The sequence below is a fragment of the Canis aureus genome, chromosome 9, assembly GCF_053574225.1.
Source record: "Canis aureus isolate CA01 chromosome 9, VMU_Caureus_v.1.0, whole genome shotgun sequence".
In the NCBI taxonomy this organism is placed as follows: domain Eukaryota; kingdom Metazoa; phylum Chordata; class Mammalia; order Carnivora; family Canidae; genus Canis; species Canis aureus.
In genome coordinates this window covers 13,833,649-13,853,145 of record NC_135619.1, presented here as the reverse complement: position 1 = coordinate 13,853,145, position 19,497 = coordinate 13,833,649, and the positions used below count along the sequence as shown (strand labels likewise).

The 19,497-nt window shown below is 37.4% G+C and overlaps 1 protein-coding gene and 1 long non-coding RNA gene across 12 annotated transcripts in view; one reads left to right on the top strand and one right to left on the bottom strand.

The window, feature by feature from the left end:
- The window catches only part of HEATR5A (HEAT repeat containing 5A), a 112,156-nt gene extending 97,797 nt beyond the window's left edge, over nt 1-14,359 (top strand). For 7 of the 11 annotated variants that reach the window (XM_077908944.1, XM_077908950.1, XM_077908948.1 and 4 more), the window contains 3 exons: nt 3,103-3,272; nt 12,399-12,612; nt 12,913-14,359. In XM_077908944.1, the coding sequence (XP_077765070.1) occupies nt 3,103-3,272; nt 12,399-12,612; nt 12,913-13,220 (692 nt within the window). In that variant the 3' untranslated portion in view covers nt 13,221-14,359. Of the gene's footprint in view, nt 1-3,102; nt 3,273-6,443; nt 6,622-12,398; nt 12,613-12,912 lie in introns of those variants that run through there. The other 4 variants (XM_077908949.1, XM_077908946.1, XR_013385950.1 and 1 more) reach the window with 3 other exon arrangements.
- On the bottom strand, nt 4,354-18,188 carry LOC144320413 (uncharacterized). Its single transcript, XR_013385952.1, has 2 exons — nt 12,893-18,188; nt 4,354-5,694 (listed from the first exon to the last, which is right to left on the bottom strand). It is a non-coding gene; the product is annotated as an uncharacterized LOC144320413 (long non-coding RNA).
- Nucleotides 18,189-19,497: the final 1,309 nt, after the last annotated feature.

Here is a 19,497-nt window from a genome sequence, read left to right as displayed (position 1 = left end):
AAAAATAGATCTGCAACCCAGCAATTGCACTGCTGGGGATTTACCCCAAAGATACAGTTGCAGTGAAACAGTGGGACACCTGCACCCCGATGTTTATAGCAGTAATGTCCACAAGAGCCAAACTGTGGAAGGAGCCTCGGTATCCATTGACAGATGAATGGATAAAGAAGTTGTGGTCTATGTATACAATGGAATATTACTCAGCAATTAGAAACGAAAAAAAAAAAAAAAAAAAAACGACAAATACCCACCATTTGCTTCGATGTGGATGGAACTGGAGGGTATTATGCTGAGTGAAATAAGTCAATCCGAGAAGGACAAACATATGGTCTCATTCATTTGGGGAATATAAAAAAGAGTGAAAGGGAATAAAGGAGAAAGGGAGAAAATGAGTGATAAATATCAGAGAGGGTGACAAACATGAGAGACACTTAACTCTGGAAACAAGCAAGGGGTGGTGGAAGGGGAGGTGGGCAGGGGGACGGGGTGACTGAGTGATGAGCACTGAGGGGGCATTTGAAGGGAGGAGCACTGGGTGTTATATGTTGGCAAATCGAACTCTAATAAAAAAAAATACAAAAAAATAAAATAAAAAGTAGCTCTGTAAAGCCAAAAAAAAAAAAAAAATGATGAGACACTTGCATGAATTTGTGCTTAGGGGGGAAAAAAAGAAGGTAGAGATGAGAATGGAGTTGGAAATATCAGGGAGGGAAGCAATGTCTCCTCCTAAGCAGGAGGAAATAAAATTCATAGTACATTTAGAAGTATTAACCTCTGCCAATGGGAGGGACATATAGGAGGTAAAAATGAGAAGTAACAGATTTAACTTTTATTATAATGAGAGTTACAGTGAGCTTGCCTCTTCCATCACACACACCACAAATATGGGGGGTTTTTTGTGTTTTTTTTTGTTTTTTTACAAATACGTTTTTTTTTTGTCATTTATCAGAGAATGAGATTAGGACTGTGAGAATTTAGACTAGCTACTGAGAAATTAAAGCAGGATCTGATGATCACAGGTAAACCATTTTCTGTGTAGCAAATTGCCCAAAAACTTAGTGGTTTAAAACATTTATTATCTGATAGTTTATGGGTCAGAAATTTGGAGCAGCATAGGTGGGTAGTTCTCACTCATGAGGTTATTGTTAAGATGCTGGCCAGAGCTGCAGCTAGAATATCCATTTCCAAGATGACTCACTCATGGCTGTTAGTCTCTTGCTGGCTATTAGCAGAAGGCTTCGCTTTCTTATCAAAGAGACCTCTCCATAGGGCTAATGCTAAGGGAAACTTGAATTTATGCTAGGTAAAAGAGGATGGAAATAAGGGAGTTCGGGGAGGGGGAGGGGAAGTAGTGAATTTTAGAAGAAATGGGAAGAACCCAGGAGAGCTGTATATTACTGAAAATAAAAAGACATTTTTACTAAACAGACTGTGTTATAATTTCAAGTTGTCATGAATGACTGAATATAACAACTGTATGGGAAGCAGTATAGCATCATGATTAACAGTATGCCCTCTGGAATCAAACTGTCCACCTTATTAATTGTGTAACGTGGGCAAATGACTAAATTTCTGTTCCTCGGGCTCTCATCCATAAAATGGAAGAAATAAAAATACCCATCTTATGGTGCTGTTATGTGGATTAAATATTTAATATATATAAGGTAGTTATAATAATGCTGTCATCATTTTAAATGCTGATCCATGTACCTTTTTTACCTTAAAATTATTAAAATTATTTTTATAAAATCCCATTCATCCATAATCCCATTCATCCATAATATTTTGCTTTCATTGTTTCATTACTACTTCTCAGGTGTCAGTTAAGATATTAATCTCCTCAAGGCTTGTATGTTTGTATGTATGTATATTTACTTATTTGGAGTGCCTGGGTGGCTCAGTCAGTTAGGCATCCAATTCTTGATCTCTCAGCTCAGGTCTTGATCTCAGGGTTGTGAGTTCAAGCCCCCATATTGGGCTCCATGCTGTGTATGAAGCCTACTTGAAAAAAAATTTTATGCATGTATGTAAGTAAATAAGCAAGTAATCTCTGCCCCCAGTGTGGGGCTTGAATTCAAGATCTTGATATCAAGGGTCAAAGGCTCTACTGACTGAGCCAGCCAGGAGCCCCAACTTTATCTTTTAATGTTTTTTTAATATTCATAGACCTTGTGACTAACAAAATTATTTACTTCCTGTTGTACAGTGTATTTTCTCTGTAAATTAGATTTTCAGTGCCAAAAAGAATGCTGTTTCTTAAATATTTGTTGAATGAATGTTAGCAAAGCTATAATCTTTTCCTGTGTATCATTTCTTCATAAGTAGTAATCCATTCCTATGGATTTTGCTTTTCAAATAACACTGAGTTTTCATAGCAGGTTCACTAAAATATTAAATGAGATTAGGAAGATAAATATAGGAGAAAATGAAGGAAAATTATACCTAATAGAAAATTCCTTCAAAATGATTGTGGCCTATGCAGTATTTTTTTTTTTAAGAAAAAAATGTTAAGAAATGGTATATATAGCAAAGCAATAAGGTATTTTCACTTGACACTGTATTATCAAAATATAAATACCTTAATCTTAACGAAGAAAAATCAGCTGTACATGCATTTCTGATTTGTTTCACAACAAAAATATTATAATAACTAACACGTGTTGAGCATATGTGCAACATGCTGTTTAAATGCCTTATATGAATAACTCATTTAATCCTCATAACTTTAGAAATGTTAATATTTCCATTTTATAAATGAGAAAACTAAAAATGGGGTTAGATGTCCAAGGTCATACAACTAGTAAATGTATATTCCTAGTATGTACACATATATATTTACTTAATGTCTACCTGTGAAGAATATAATTACTTTAGTACTTTTTGGCTCTAGAATTACTTAAAAAGTACATTTTATTTATTTTTTTTTTTTTAAAAGTACATTTTAAAACCTACAATATCTGCCAGGATTCTTAAAATCAGTCCATTAGTGTTTATTGTCTGTAACTGTTGTGAAATTATTGAAATTATTGCTGTCAAACTAGAGGCATCTTCACACAGATACATAAAACAATAAATATGGCAATCTTGGGATGTTTCTCATAGATCATTTCTCTTTAGTAGATGGAACACATCAAGAACTTGATGAAATCAGTCTACTTACTGCTATCACAGTATTTATTTTGTCTACCAGTCCAGAAGTTACTACCATTCCATGCCTTCAGAAGCGCTGTATTGAGAAATTTAAGGCTACTCTTGAGATAAAAGATCCTGTGGTAAGTGTCTTTAGTATAGAGATGTTTGTAATAGGAATATGTTTAGGCTTTTGTAAAACTTTTCCTTGTGATTTTACTGGCTCCAACAAGAAGTACCAGACTAAATTTTTTATTTTTAGGTTTGGAGCAATTCCTATTCTTGGGATAACAAAGCCAAATTACAACGGTCTTATTCTTTGGCCTCAAGAATAGAGCACAGTTGGAGAAAGAGAAAGGAAATGTTTTAAAAAAATTGAAATGGCATCTTAATATTGATATATCACTAGAACTTACAAGGAACATTTAGTAAGATACTTTAAGATTTTATTCATTTCTTTATTTATTTTAGAAAGAGAAATCCTGCATGCACCCCTTAGTAAGATATTTTGTAGCTTATTATAATAGATTTCCTAAAAAAGGATTTCACCTGTCTTCAAGAATATGATATAAAATAATGGGACTCATCCCAAAAAAGTACACACAAGTTATCTCACTTCTTTATGACCCCTTCATTCACTAAATTAACATCCTGCTCCTTTATGCACTACAGAATGAGTTTGTGGCCCAAATTCCTTGACTCCTGAAATAAAAGAACCAAATTTTCTCTCAGAAAAAAAATAATCATTCAAATATCATCACAGTGGGGGCACCTGACAGATTCAGTTGATTAAGTGTCTGCCTTCAGCTCAGGTCATGATCTCAGGGTCATGAGATCAAGCTCTACATCAGGCTCCCTGCTTAGCAGGGAGTCTGCTTCTTCCCACTCCCTCTCCTGTGTGATGACACAAAATTAATATGATCCAGACATGATTCCTTAAAACCTGAAGACCAGGCCATTTGAACATCAGATATATGTGATTTTTATCTAGAATGTTTTCTGAAATCCCAAAAATATTTTTCACGTTTTCATGTTTGGTTTTGGTTTTTTATATTATAGAGGGGCATATGAGAAGGCAAATGGGAAGTAGAAAAAAAAAAAAGAGTTGACCACCAGTTATCCTACCCTATCTTGCCCACGTGCCTCTATTCTCACTCCAGACTGCACAGCCATTGTTAGCATGCAAGTTTGAGTACCTGTGTTAAGAAACAAAATTCAGCTGAGTAAATTTTAAATATTTTACTGTTTTATTCAACATTTCATATATTGAGCAGCATCCCATCTGACAGACAGAAAAGAGCTTTGAAGAGCTATACAAAATGAAAGATTTATAGACAGAAGGGGGCAGAACAAGGAAGTTACTAGCATAGTATGGATTGTTTCAGGCAAAGTCACCTTCCTTTGGGAAACAGCAGGGGTCTGTTGTGCAGATTGCCTCACTAATTGACCAGGTAATTCCAGATTGACTATAACTAAGTTAGGTATTAAGTCTTGGTTTGGTCACATGGGCTTTAGCATAGGTAACTCCATTTGGCCTGCTGTCTCTTTTTTTAACAATCTCCCCCCTTTTGATCATACTCTCACCTTTTCTGGTCAAAGTTGAAAACATTAGTGCCCCTTCCAGCTACCATTGAAGTTCTTGCAGTTTTTGCTGATCTTTGTGGTATTCATAAGTTACTTTAAGGTTCACATTTTTTAAATTGGTCATTCTTTTTGTTCCGTTTCTGACATTCCAGTCTTTTGCAGGTCGTTTGCATGGTGGTTAGCAGCCACAAACATGCATTTAAAACATTTGAGGAGAACAGGACACCATGGAGATGATTATTATGATTAGCATAAGCAGGATAATTTCTAATGTCTGGAGTGCACTTTGCAGCCACAGCCTCCAAGACCCAAACCAATTAAAATCTGTTAAATCAAAGGAAGACCCTGCTGCAGGAATCAATATACAAAAATAATTTTATAGGGTCTTTTCCATGAGTCTCACTTTTGCAAAAGAATCAGAGTAAAATATAACTGTACATGACAGAAGACTTAAAAATGTCCATGGTTAAAGCTCTGAGGAGAGTTCATTATAATGGAACTAACATAAAAATTTGGTTGACACACAGTATTTTAAGGTAATAATAAGAATTATCACTAATAACGTTATACAAAGACATGTCAGATTTCCAGGAATTTCACATATTTCTGTAACATTTATAACCTATACTTATAGAAATACAACATAAAAGCAGCTTAGTATTACTTCCTTTTGAGAATTCTTCCCACATGATTTAATATCAAATAAGCCTAGTTAGTTTAACAGCTCTGGTTTTGTAAGGAGCAAAAATAATTCTTTTGTGATTTTCCAGGAGCCATATGAAAAATTCCAAAGTTGGTTCTGGGTCAGAAAGATTTCATTTAGGGACACCTGGGTGGCTCAATCAGCTGGACATCTGCCTTCAGCTCAGGGTTGTGGTCCTGAGGCCAAACCCTAGCCAAACGTCTAGCTCCCCGCTCTGTGGGGAGCCTGCTTCTCCCTCTCCTGCTGCAGCTCCCCATGTTTGTGCTAATTTGTTCTCTCTGTCAAATGAATAAAATTTAAAAAAAAAAGAAAGAAAGAAAGAAAGACTTAATTTAGAATTAGATTTGGGGGAATTTGTCAGTATCAAAAGGTTGTCAAACATTTCATCAAATAGTAGGATTATAGATCACTATGAAACAATACTTCATTATCAATTTAATCAGAAGGACAGTTAAAAATTTCATGGGCAATACAGCAAGTTACATAGTTTAAAGAACAGACAAAACTTAGTTCTTTTAATAGAGAAGATTCAGTTTTCCTGAGTAATCAAGGACTTGATAAGACAACATGAAACAGGAAATTATTTTGATAAAATATAGAATCTTTATTTTCTAGGCAGATTATTTTAAAAGGCAGAAAAAAACCTTTTATAATCTCTTAACAAGAGCAGACCAATAATCAAGAAAACTTTGTCATTTTAACAGAGAAAGTCAAAATCTAAGTTTGTACCAGTGTATTTTTTTATATTAAGGCTCATTTTTTTAAACAGATTTATTCTAATCTTAGGCGGCTTGACCATGCATAAAATTCCTTTAGCAAAATCCCTTTCCACAAACCTTCTATAACTTTCTTTTGTACTTTCGGATTTTGTCCTGTTTTTCCTCTTTCCCATACCTGAAATAACCAGGTAGCTCAAGCTACAACGGTTTAACCACTTGAGGAAAAAAATACTTTCTTTTCCCTCAACAAAATTGCATCTGCAGTCCTCATTCTCTCTTTTACTGAAACACACATCCTACTTTACTAGGATACAAAGATGATTCTGTTATCAATGAATGGATTACACTCACTAACTCAAGAAACAAATGGTTAAGTCCTGGCATGCTGCTTAGGCCAACTGCTCCATTCCTAGGCATCCCAAGAGAACTGGACAAAGCAAAAGCATAGCTCCTGGCTGAGTTTGTCAACACTGTTACCAAACACAGGTAAACTAACTGCAAGAGAAGCTAATCACTCAAAAGACAAGGGTTTGGAAAAGAGAAAGGGAGAGCTTTATATTGGGCACCAGCTTCCAGGCGAGGTAGCTCAAGCTACAGCTGACCTCTCTGCCAACAATATGGACACTTAGAATTTTATAGGGAGAGGTTTGAGGGATACATGTAAAAGCAGGCAGCACTTATCATGGGAGGGGATTGGTATGTGTGCAGCAAGTGATCATGGGAGGGAAAGGCATGGGATGTGGTCTTCGTTGCTATTGGGGCTTTTCTGGCCTGGTAATTGGAATATTCAGGTCATTGCAAAACATCTTCCATCAGTGCCTCAAGAAAGTACGATAAGAAATAACAATGGGTTTCAGTTAGAGCATGAGTTAAGCAATCTTGTCTATTTCTGGTCTTAACTGTTGGAGCCTATAGTTGAGCTAGAGGGCCTGCTGACAAATACTTCTAGTAGTTTAATTATGTACATGAAAAACTTTTTAACTCTTAGAAACCTTAATTTTTATGCTGCATGGGTGGCTCAGTTGGTTAAGCAGCTGGCTTCAGCTCAAGTCACGATCTCAGGGTCCTGGGATAGAGCCCTGCATCTGTCTCCCTGCTCAACAGAGTCTGCTTTCCCTCTGCCCATCTCCTCACTTGTGCACGTGCACACATGCTTGTTCTCTCTCAAATAAATGAATAAAATCTTTTTAGATTTAACTTCTTTTTTAAAAAGATTTATTGATTTTTAAGATTTCACTTATTTGAGAGACCGCAGGAAAAGGGGAGGAGGGCAGAGGGTAAGTGGGCAGATTCCCCACGGAGCAAGGAGCCCCCAACAGGGCCCAATCCCAGGACCCTGGATTAGGGTCTGAGCCAAAGTCAGACACTTAACTGACTGAGCCAACTAGGTGCCCCTTATTTATTTGAGACAGAGAGAGAGAGAAAATACATGCGGTGGGGTAGGGTGATAGAGGGAGAGATAGTCTCAAGCAGACTCTACATCAAGTGCGAAGCATCACCCAGGGCTCAATTCCATGACCCTGAGATCATGACCTGAGCTGAAACCGAGAGTTGGGCCCTCAACCGACTCTGCCAGCCAGGTGCCCCAGAAACTTTAATTGCTAATGGAAAACTAAGTGAACAACTGTGAGCTGTTATACTATCATTCTTGAGATTGACAAATTTATGAATACATTTTATAATTTCCAAAAATATAATCTTCCTCAGTAAATATTTGGTGGGGAACCATATATGTTTACTAAATTTCTTGGTAATAAACCAAAAACAAAAAACAAAAAACAAAAAACAAAAAAAAAAAAAAAAAAATAAACCAAAAACAGATAAACCTATGTTCAGTAATTAATGTTTCAGTTTTTTATTTTATTTGGAAATGATCCAGATATTCATTGACTATCCATCTTTCAACTTACCTCAGTATAATTTTAAGGTTCCAAGTTCCTAAAAAGATTTTTAGAAACGATTTTTAAGTAGACATACAGATATAGGCAGGCCAGGTCTGAGGACCCAGAGGGATCCTGCAGGACCCACCCTAAGAAGGTCTTTGGCCTTGCACAGGATGGAAATCAAACACAAGCCAAAAGGAAGAATGGGCAGTGTTTATTGAAGACATAGAGCAGATACACAAATCATCTGGGAGACTCAGAAAGGAAAAGGAGCATGAGTCTCATCCTTGCAAGGGGATCAGGAGTTTTATTGAGGATGGTAGGCAGTCTGTTGTATGTGTCCTCTCACACATCCAGGAATTGATCAAACAAGGATTGAATGATTAGGTATCTTCCTTAAGTTATTTATGCCTTAGAGCCAAGTGTCTTTGGCATCAAGGTGTTTGGAATCAGTGATGTTGGAAAACATTCATGACATTTTTGACGGCCCTCCCTGGTCACTCCTTAGATGTTCTCAAGCAAAGAGCTTTTATTTTAAATTTGAGCCATAACATAGGTATGATATGCAAAACTTACCAGTTAATTAAAGAGCAGTTGGACCCAAATTGTGTTTCTGCCAGCTGAGATAAGGTTACCTGCTCAGCTGGCTAAAGTTTTCTTTACTAACATTTGTGGAGAAGACATTTAAGATTTGTCTTTTAAGTTTTTATTTAAATTCCAGTTAACATACGGTGTTATATTAGCTTCAGATGTACAGTATACTCAGCAATTCTATACACTGTTCAGTGCTCATCATGACGAGTGTATTCTTTAGTCAGCTTCATCTATTTCACCCACTCTCCCACTCTCCCATCCACCTCCCCTCTGGTAACCATCAGTTTGTTCTCTATAGTTAGGAGCCTGTTCCTTGATTTCCCTCCCTGTTTTCTTCCCCCTTTGCTTGTTTTGTTTCTTAAATTCTACATATGAGTGAAATCATATGGCATTTTACTTTGCCCAGCATAATACTCTAGCTCTTCTACCCTGTCAAATGGCAAGATTTCATTCTTTTTTTATGGCTGAATAATATTCCATTATATAGTAGTTTTGTTTTTTGTTTTTTCCATTATATAGTAGTTTTGTTTTTTGTTTTTTAAGTAGGCTCCACTCCCAGCATGGAGCCCAAGGTGCCCCTTATTTATTTGAGACTTGAATTCACAACCCTGAGATGAAGACCTGAGCTGAGATCAAGTTGGATTCTTAACCTGCTGAGCCACCCAAGCACCCCTCCCATTTAAAAAACAGGAAAAAAAGGCCTCTTCTCCCTCTTTTTCCCTTCAGTTTTAGGAATCAGGAATGGTCTAGATAAGAGTTCCCAGAGAATGCCTGGTAAATCATTTATATCTCAAAGGTACAGGAAAGAGAATGCAAGATCCTCCAGAAAGGACTTTTGTTCCCTTTGACCTGAATTTTTAACAATACTTAATAAGCATTTCGAGATAAAAAGGGTACGTTTTGGGATTGGTAAAAAGGATAGATGGATTTTAAATTGTTTCTGGAACCTCATTTCTGTTTTTGCAAAAACTTGTAAAATAAGGACAATTGCTTTGAACTCCTCAAATAATTGATTTGCACCTTAAAAGACTTCATAGGTTGATCCACCTATACAACTACATTATCTTCAGTTTGCTTCTTTATATATAGGAGATCATCAACTAAGATGGAAAACAAGAGATTGCTATGGTTTTCGATTTAGAATTGTGTGTCTTAGAGTATTTTAGTGAGTACAGAGTTTCATTTTAGTTTAAGGAAGAAAAAAAAAGTTCCCATCAGGCTCTGAAAATCTGCTTCTAGTTTGGCCAATTTTTTTTTTAAGATTTTATTTATTTATTTATGAGAGACAGAGAGAGAGGCAGAGACACAGGCAGAGGGAGAAGCAGGCTCCATGCAGGGAGCCTGACGTGGGACTCGATCCTGGGACTCCAGGATCACACCCTGGGCTGAAGGTGGCGCTAAACCACTAAGCCACCAGGCTGCCCCCCAACTTTTTTTTTTTAAGATTTTTTATTTATTTATGACAGACACAGAGAGAGAGGCAGAGACACAGACAGAGGGAGAAGCACGCTCTGTGCAGGGAGCCCAACGTGGGACTTGATCCCCAGTCTCCAGGATCACGCCCCTGGGCAGAAAGCAGCACTAAACCGCCGGGCCACCGGGGCTGCCCTGCCCCCCCAACTTTTGACCATAAATTTACCTTAAAAAAAGAAAGGTTCTTTTGAACCTCTTCTGTGTCAGGTTTTAGCCAGGACAAATAGTAAATATTCCTGGCCATACTGACCAGCCAACCCCTTGAACTCAAGAGGCATCCTCAAAGAGGATGGAAAAGATGTTTTATTTCCCTTAATCTACTAGTTACTATAGACAGACCTGGGAGGTGGACTCTGGTAAGGATTGTCATCCTTAGCTGGCTTCTACCAGTTTCCCTGGGATGCCATGCCATGTGCAGTCCCGAGTGGGATTTACACAGAGTGTAGCTCCAGTATCTACCAGAATTTGGTGAGGTTTTCCATTAGTTTTAATTTTAGTTTCCCTTGTCTGTTTAAAGAATAATAGTAGTGTACCAGAAATTCCCTCAGAACCTCTTCAGCTCCAGGAGGGACCAGAGGCCTTCCTTCCAAGATAGATATGGAGGCATTCGAATTGGGGTTGAAGGATTTACACAAAACCTTTGAGAACAATCTTTTTTCCAATATCCCAGTTAATTAGAAATGAGACATCACAGGGCACCTGAGTGGCCCAACCAGTTAAGCATCTGCCTTCAGCTCAGGTTGTGATCCTAGGATCTGGGATCAAGCCCCACATTGGGCTCCCTGCTCAGCAGGGAGTCTGCTTCTCCCTCTCCCTCTGCCATTTCCTGTCCCCTTCTCCCCCCACCGCTTGTGCTCTGGCTCTATATCCGTCAAATAAATAAAATCTTAAAAGAAATGAGACACCAGTTTCTGGGCCACGTTTTGATGATGGGCCTAGAAGGCTGCAGTGCAGGAGGTGTTTTAGATACCTTTTGTGTCTAATTTTTTATTTGCTTTTTGCAAGAAACTTTCAGTGGAGCTATTTTGGAATCTTAAAGCCTTTTGGAAACTTCTGCATAACAATTAAAATAAGTATCCCATTCTCTTTGTTTGATTTGGAAACTCTTGCTTTTAAGTGCACTTCTTAAATGACCTTGTCTAGTTGGCACTTTCTCCATAATGGTTGTTGCCTTTAGTAAGATTTTGCCATTCTTAAAGGTCTTTATAGCTAGAAAGACCATAATCTTTAGACATAAAATAAGCAGGTATGGCAAAAGGTGGGTTGTTCAACTTTTTGGAATTTAAGGATTCCATTTCTTTAAATCTTTGGGTCTCTCAGAGCCAAACTAATACCTAAGAGGGATGTGTTGCTTTGTGGGGATTGTATGGTGTTTTAAAGTGTACTTTGTTGCACAGAAATTCTCTTGAGGTTGGTGGGTAACCTGTGTTATTCTAACCCATTCTGTGACCAATTTATCCTATACAGCAGTCTTATTTCGTGTGCACATCAACATACCAGAAACGACCAAAGAGATGTTACTGCAGACTGGCCTGTAGAGGCCTTGTGTGCAACACCAGCATTTCTCAATGTGGAAGCGGGGTCTGGGGAAAAAACTGAACCAGCAGACCCCAACAAATGGGGACTGCAGACTGGGATTCCATACAAATGGAGAACTGCAGATGGAACCAGCAGTCCACATCTGTGTTTCTCCTTCCCCCGCCACACCCCCCACACCAAAGCCTTCAGAGGTTTCCTTTGGATCCCATCACTATCACCAAATCTGTCAAGGAACAGAATTCAACTGAGTAAATTTTAAAGATTTTATTGGCTTCATTCAGTGATTCACAAATTGGGCAGCAACCAACATACCAAATAGAAAAATTTATAGACAGAACAAGGGACAAGGAAGTTACTAGCAAAGAGTGGATTGTTTCAGCCAAAGCTACATCCCTTAGGGGGCTAGCAGGGGTCTATCAGGCAGATTACCTCATAGTGCTGACCAGGTAATTCCAGATTGACTGGTTTAAGATTCCAGTCTTGGGAGAGGTTGAAACTGTAATTAAGTCAGGTATTGAATCTTGGTTTGGTAACATGGGCTTTGCCCAGGTGACTCCATTTTTGGGGGGCTGTTGTCCCTCTTAACACCTGTTAGCACTTGGACTTCCAAAATTAAATTAGAAATAAATTAAAATGCCTTTTTAAGAGACTTTTCTCAAGAAAAACGTTTCAGTTCACAATTTTTATTTCCTTTTTAAAAATTTAGATTGCAATCTGCATGTTAATATAAATTTATGTTTACAGTTTATACTCTTTTGTCTCTTATCTGATTAGGTACAAATCAAGACCTATCAGCTACTACTTTCCATTTTTCAGTATCCAAATCCAGCTGTTTCTTACCCATACATATACTCTTTAGTATCCTCTATTGTGGAAAAGCTACAGGAAATAGACAAGAGAAAGCCTGAAGACACTGCTGAGCTTCAGATCTTTCAAGAAGGCATAAAGGTCTTGCAAGCACTGGTGGCCATTGCCGAAGAACAACACCGTAAGTGTCAGCATTAAATTCATACTAAAATAAGAATCTGTCCCAGATCAGAAGTTTAATGTTATTCTAAATGTAAAACATTCAGTTGGTCACTCAACATTATATTTCTGCATTCATTGAAAGGCAGGTGTTAATTCCAAGTATTGATATTATGTAGTACTAATTTGAGAGGAGAAATTAGAAGGATCCTTTTTCCCCTTCAGTAGGAAAAAATGTGTACAGATAAGTGAGTTTACAACTTTATGTAATAAATATCTACACCCTTTAACCCAGAACTTACATCATTTATTTACTTGCCAGGTTCTCAGCTGGTGGCCTGTCTCCTGCCCATCCTCATTTCCTTCCTTTTGGATGATAATGATCTGGGATCTGCAACTTCTGTAATGAAAAATTTACATGACTTCGCTTTGCAAAATCTCATGCAGATTGGGCCTCAGTATTCATCAGTTTTTAAAAATGTAATGGCTTCTTCTCCAGCCCTGAAAGCCCGCCTTGAGGCTGCTATCAAGGGCAATCAGGAAAGTGTAAAAATCAAGATACCAACATCTAAACATACTAAGAACCCTGGAAAGAATACAAGCATCCAATTAAAGACCAACTTCCTCTGATTATTTTTTTTAATAGTAAGCATCTTAAAATACTTGATCATTTCCTTTTCTTAGGGGACAAAGTGACATTTTAGACACAAGTGCACTTGAAGGTCTGGTTGATTGTCTTCAATAGCTGTGACTTTTTGAAGTAATATCAAACCTAACATTTTTTGTGAATTTTTTTTTTCAATTTAATAAAACCACAAAGCTCTTGCCAGGAATTTCAAGAAAGTGCTAAAGAATTGAACATATTAAACAATCCACTGCTTTAGAAATGAAATGGATTTCTTCTGACAGTCCATACACACATGGTATCCTTAATACTTTAGTAAATATAGATTTGACTCTAGTATAAATTATCTGCATTTATATTGTATACCAATTGCTAAAATTCTGCCTTATTCAGTAATTATATTAAACGTTCTTGGATTTCTCAACATAAATGATTGGAAAGATATTTAGAAAATATCCACTATATAGTAGTACAAGTTAATTAATTATAGCCCTACAGTGTGACTTAAGATCTGGTGTATATAAATATCATGGTTTTTTACCACCTTTTGGTTTGATTTGTATTGGGTTCGCAAAATGGAAATTTTACTTATTTTAAATAGAATAGGGCATCTCCACTTCAATTTCTCAAATGGATTTTCTGTTATTTCTGTTCTTGACAATTTTATTTTCATTTATAACAGACATTCATATTAATAAGTTTAATATAGACTAGTATCTACACTTAGGTCAAATATAGGTTTATATAAAACAAATTTAGATCATCGACAGAATGCAAGTACTTTTTTTATCATGAAACATATTTTAATATAGGAAAAATCTAATGATAGAGTCATATTGGTTGAAAAAATATTTTTTAACTGTTGGTAATCACTGACTCTCCTCCTTCCACTTCAGTGTTATATGTAGGAATCAAGCACTATGTCACATCATAGTATTTCCCTGTTAAAAATTAAAAACTGGAGTGATAGGGACATGGTCAGAATTGAGAAAACACTGAGTCAAGCAGGAACAATGTGATGTACTCTATTTTATTATGTTTGTATATAAATACTCTTGTAAATTGTTCAGAATGAAAACACTTGACAAAAATCTAACACTACAATCTTTTTAATTTACATAAATAAAGCTAATTTTCTTTATCATTCTTGTATTTGAGATTATTTTGCCCACAAAAGATGGCTGGTTAGTCTCACAGACTCCAGAAAATCAATTCCATGGAGCAAATAATATCTCTTCTCTGTAAATTGGCATTTTTCTCAGAGGAGCCTTTTCATTGGAGCATTCTTTGCAGTGTTTTGGATTCTGTCTTCCTAATTGTCTCTGCTAATCTGAGTATACATTTCTTACTATTTCCTTCACCTGAATGCCCTTCTCTCTATTGTGTCTGGCTGACTCCCATTCCTTGTAGGCTTGGTTTAAATGTCACTTCCCCTTAATTCTCCTTAACACTTCTTACCCTTTTACATCAAGCACATTTAACTGCTTCCTCACCTGTGTCCCTGGAGTACTTAACATGTTCTTCTATGCATGGTACATCACATTTCATTTTATTATCTCCCTTTTAGATCACCTTCATTAGGAATTTTTTCTTGTAACTGCCTTTGTGGCATCAACTAGATACCTAATTACTATTGAAACTAATACAGGATGGATGTGAGCTCAGAAATCTACTCCTTTTTCAAGACAAATGCTAGACTGAGCTGTTCTTAACAATACAACTTACTACTTTGATTTTTTAGTTCTTTTGTCCATTTGTTTCATTTAGTTCATCCTTAAACATTAGACTTCTTCTCATGATTTAGTGATAGTTTCCTGAATTGTTTCAGTTAAAGGTGTTATATGAATGTCAGTAGTTATGAAAAAATATGTCCAATGTCACAGAATTAAGAACTTTGAGCTAGGCTCTATCCTATGGCCTTTTTTTTTTTTTTAAATGTATCACTTTGTTTAAAACAACACTGAAGGGATCCCTGGGTGGCGCAGCGGTTTAGCGCCTGCCTTTGGCCCAGGGCGCGATCCTGGAGACCCGGGATCGAATCCCACGTCGGGCTCCCGGTGCATGGAGCCTGCTTCTCCCTCTGCCTGTGTCTCTGCCTCTCTCTCTCTCTGTGTGTGTGTGACTATCATAAATAAATAAAAAATTAAAAAAAAATAAAACAACACTGAATTAGTAAATGTATTCCTTTTTAAATATTTTATTTACTTGACAGAGACGGGGAGAATGAGCACAAGCAGGGGGAATGGCAGGAAGAGTGAGAAGTAGGCTCTGTGCTGAACAGGGAGCCCCATGTGGAGCTTGATCCCAGGACTCTAGGACCATGACCTGAGCCAAAGGCAGATGCTTAACCAACTGAGCCACCCAGGTGCCCCTAATAAATACATCCTTAATGATAAGGAAAGTAAGACTTAACAGCTGTGATTTGAACCTTTCAGATCCAGGGTCCATGCTAGAGACAAAACAAGTACTCTGGCAGTCCTGATTTCATCAAGGGATAGCTCTTTTCTTTTTCCAGTGTTCACGTTCCCACAGGAGCCTTCTTCCTTGTCTAAAATGTTTTCAGTTGTATTTCTCCAAATTGCCACTAGAAGCTTTCTGATCATTAGGAAAGAGTTTTTTGGTTTGTTTTTGTGTGTGTGTGTTCACAGTTTGTATGAGAACAGACTATATGAATAGATACTGATAGAAGTTTCGATTTGCTTATAGGTGAATAGTTTAATCTGAAAAGTACATCAAAAATTATATCTTTTTATTTTAAAGAGCTTCTAGTTATGATAACGCTGTTGGCATTTTAAGCAGCTTGCTTAGTAACTTGGCTGAGGGACGCCTAGGTAGCTCAGCAGTTGAGCCATCTGCCTTCGGCTCAGGGCGTGGTACTGGGGTCCTGGATCGAGTCCTGGGTACAGGCTCCCCCCGGGGAGCCTACTTCTCCCTCTGCCTGTGTCTCTGCCTCTCTCATAAATAAATGAACAAAATCTTAAAAAATAATAATAATAACTTGGCTGAAACATAGTATATCTGTCTTGAGCTTTTGTTTTTCTAAGGGAAAAAAGATGGAGCCAAATTTTCTAGTTGAGTCCCATTTTATTTAACCCATTGCTTAAAAGCTTATTATGGAAAGACCTAAAAAATAATACTGGATATAACAGATTTCTATTAATAGAGCATTGAAGCAAAATATTATTTCTATAAAACAGACTTTTACATCAACCTTAAAGGGAACATTAAGGTACTTAAATACAGTAAGACCTGTAAAAGAGTACTTAAAAAAAAATAAAGATACGGGCAGCCTGGGTGGCTCAGCGGTTTAGCACCGCCTTCGGCCCAGGGCATGACGGATAGAGTTCCACATCAGGCTCCCTGCAGGGAGCCTGCTTCTTCCTCTGCCTTTCTCTCTCTCTCTCTCTGGGTCTCTCATGAATAAATAAAATCTTTTTTAAAAAAATAATAAATAAAAAATAAAGATACAAGCATAATGTTATGGGAAGACCAGAGAAGACCAAGGCTTCCAAGATGGACTTAATGGAAGTCCGTATAATATACTAAGATATAGGCTTAGAGAATAGTGGTACTTACTTGAGGGAATAAATACAAATCCTGTTCTTTGTAACAATGATTTTGAAGAGAATTCTATCTTTGCTATAGCCTAAAGAAATCCCTTTTTGTCTTTTTATCATAACTTTAGGGCCAAGGTAATTACATATCTTGGATTTTCTCCATCAATTGAATATAATTTCCTCTGTACAAATAATTTCTTAACCCTTCTAATGCCTCAATTTATCAGGATCATTTTACCTCCATGTTTGATAGAAATACAATTCTCCCAACTCCCTGCTGTCTGACAGTGATCCACCAATTAATTGTGTCTGTATTGACTTCGCTGTTTTCTGTTCTTTTCTGACAGTCTGTTTAACTGATGCCTGCCTGTGCTTTTAGCTTTGAGGGAAAGGGAAATTTTGTGTTGTTTTGATTATATCCAGTACAAATACAATACAATCCCAGGTTCTCTATATTCAAAGGAGCTAGCCATTCTTCATATACATTCACATATTTACAATGATGGGGGAACACAGGGCTAGCAGAGGACACGGCACAAGCCTGGGGAAGCACGTTAACAAGTTCTTGCAACAGGGAGAGTGACATTCCTCTAGACTCAACTGCCTTGATGTTCATACTTTGCTAAGGGCTGAAGGTAATCTTAGCCTGACCCCCAAGAGCCTGTAAGTCTACTTTAACATATAAAAATTCCTTTAGAAATCTCCTTTATCTCTAAACACCCAAGATACGTGTTGGCAATCATCCTCCAAGCACATGGCCCACTGATACATATCTGAAGGGTCTCATGACTCAGGTTTTATTAGACGGTAACAAGTGACCTTTTCCCAACTATAGCCCCCTGAAGGTCCTGGAAGGATGGAAGCAAGGTCCTTGCTTCCAAAATTTCTTAGTATACTATCCTCAAACCCCTCCCAACTCCCAGGTATAATAATCAGCCACCCCTCACAGATCCAGGGCAGCAGCTCTTCCTGCTTCCTCTCTTACAGGGTCCTGTTCCTGTGCTTTAATAAAACCACTATTTTGCACCAAAGATGTCTCAAGAATTCCTTCTTGGTCGTCGGCTTCAGACCTCACCCCACCAAACCTCACCTATATTCCAAAACTCCCTATGCCTGTGTCTCTGCCTCTCTCTCACTGTGTCTCTCATGAATAAATAAATAAAATCTTTAAAAAATAATAATAAAGAGGCCTATAAACCCCAATATTTCTGTTGGTTACTTGTTTCTGATCTTAAGAAAGCTTTGAGGGACGCCTGGGTGGCTCAGCAGTTGAGCATCTGCCTTTGGTTCAGGGTGTGATCCCAGGATCTTGTCCCACATCAGGTTCCCTGAATGGTGCCTGCTTTACCCTCTGCCTATATCTCTGCCTCTCTCTCTCTGTGTCTCTCATGAATAAATAAATAAAAGTTAAAAAAAAAAAAAGCTCTGGGTATTTTCTTATTATTTTATTATTTTATATTTTATTTATATTTTATTATTTATTATTTTTTATTTTATTTTATTTTATTTTATTATTTTATTTTGAGGGAGGGGGGCTTGTATTTTATAGTTAAATAGCTGCAGGAGTGCTCATGACTCCCTGAATTGCCAGGGTGATTGGTCTTCCCATATCTTTCCTCCCTTGTATCAGGCAGTTACTAGAAACACATCTTCTAGGCCACTACTTAAACATAAAACTGTCTTAAAAGTAGATTTTCTAAGTTATGGAAATGCTTTTGTTTCTGCAGTCAACAGACCTATTGTAAGTCAGTATCGAATGAGAAGTGGCTAGACAATGCACTTTCTATTCTCTGGTCCATTGTGTTCTTCAGAGTACTCTGCCATTTGCTACATTTTTCATTGCAGACGCTTTTTCTTTTCACTAATAATGTGATCCTTCTGAATTCTCAATGTATCAAAAAATTTTGTAGAATTGTCTACAATTACAATATGAAGATGTTTCCTTAGTTGTTCTTATTAATGCTCTTAACATGTACTGAGACTTCCAGAAATCACCTTAGAACCTGTCTCTCAGCAAACATATGCCTTGATTTATTTCTCAAGTTTTAAATAGTTTGTAACTATTTTGAAAGGTTGGGAGTTTCTGTGCTCTTCCTTGAAAACCTACCTAGCATATCTCATAATGTTAGTTTCCTAATCATCTTCTATAATTATTTTTTCCTGTAATCATTTTAAAGTGCCTGTTTTTCAGGGTTTTCTTCGCTATGACACCTAGCGAACACAAGTTAAAAGGTAAGTTGGACTTTTTAATCAAAATTAAAAACTTTTATGCTTCAGAGAACACCATCAAGAAAGTGAAAGATAGGGCAGCCCGGGTGGCTCAGCGGTTTAGTGCCGCCTTCAGCCCAAGGTGTGATCCTTAAGTCCTGGGATCGAGTCTCGTGTCCGGCTCCCTGCGTGGAGCCTGCTTCTCCCTCTGCCTGTGTCTCTGCCTCTCGCTCTCTCTGTGTCTCTCATGAATAAATAAATAAAATCTTTTTTTAAAAAAAGTGAAAGATAATCCACAGAATGGGAGGGAAAGCTTTGCAAATCCTATATAGAACAAAAATATAGTACCCAGAATATATAAAGAACTCTTAGAACTCAACAATGAAAAGACAATTTAAAATTGGGCAAAGAGGGATCCCTGGGTGGCGCAGCGGTTTAGTGCCTGCCTTTGGCCCAGGGCGCGATCCTGGAGTCCCAGGATCAAGTCCCACATCGGGCTCCCTACATGGAGCCTGCT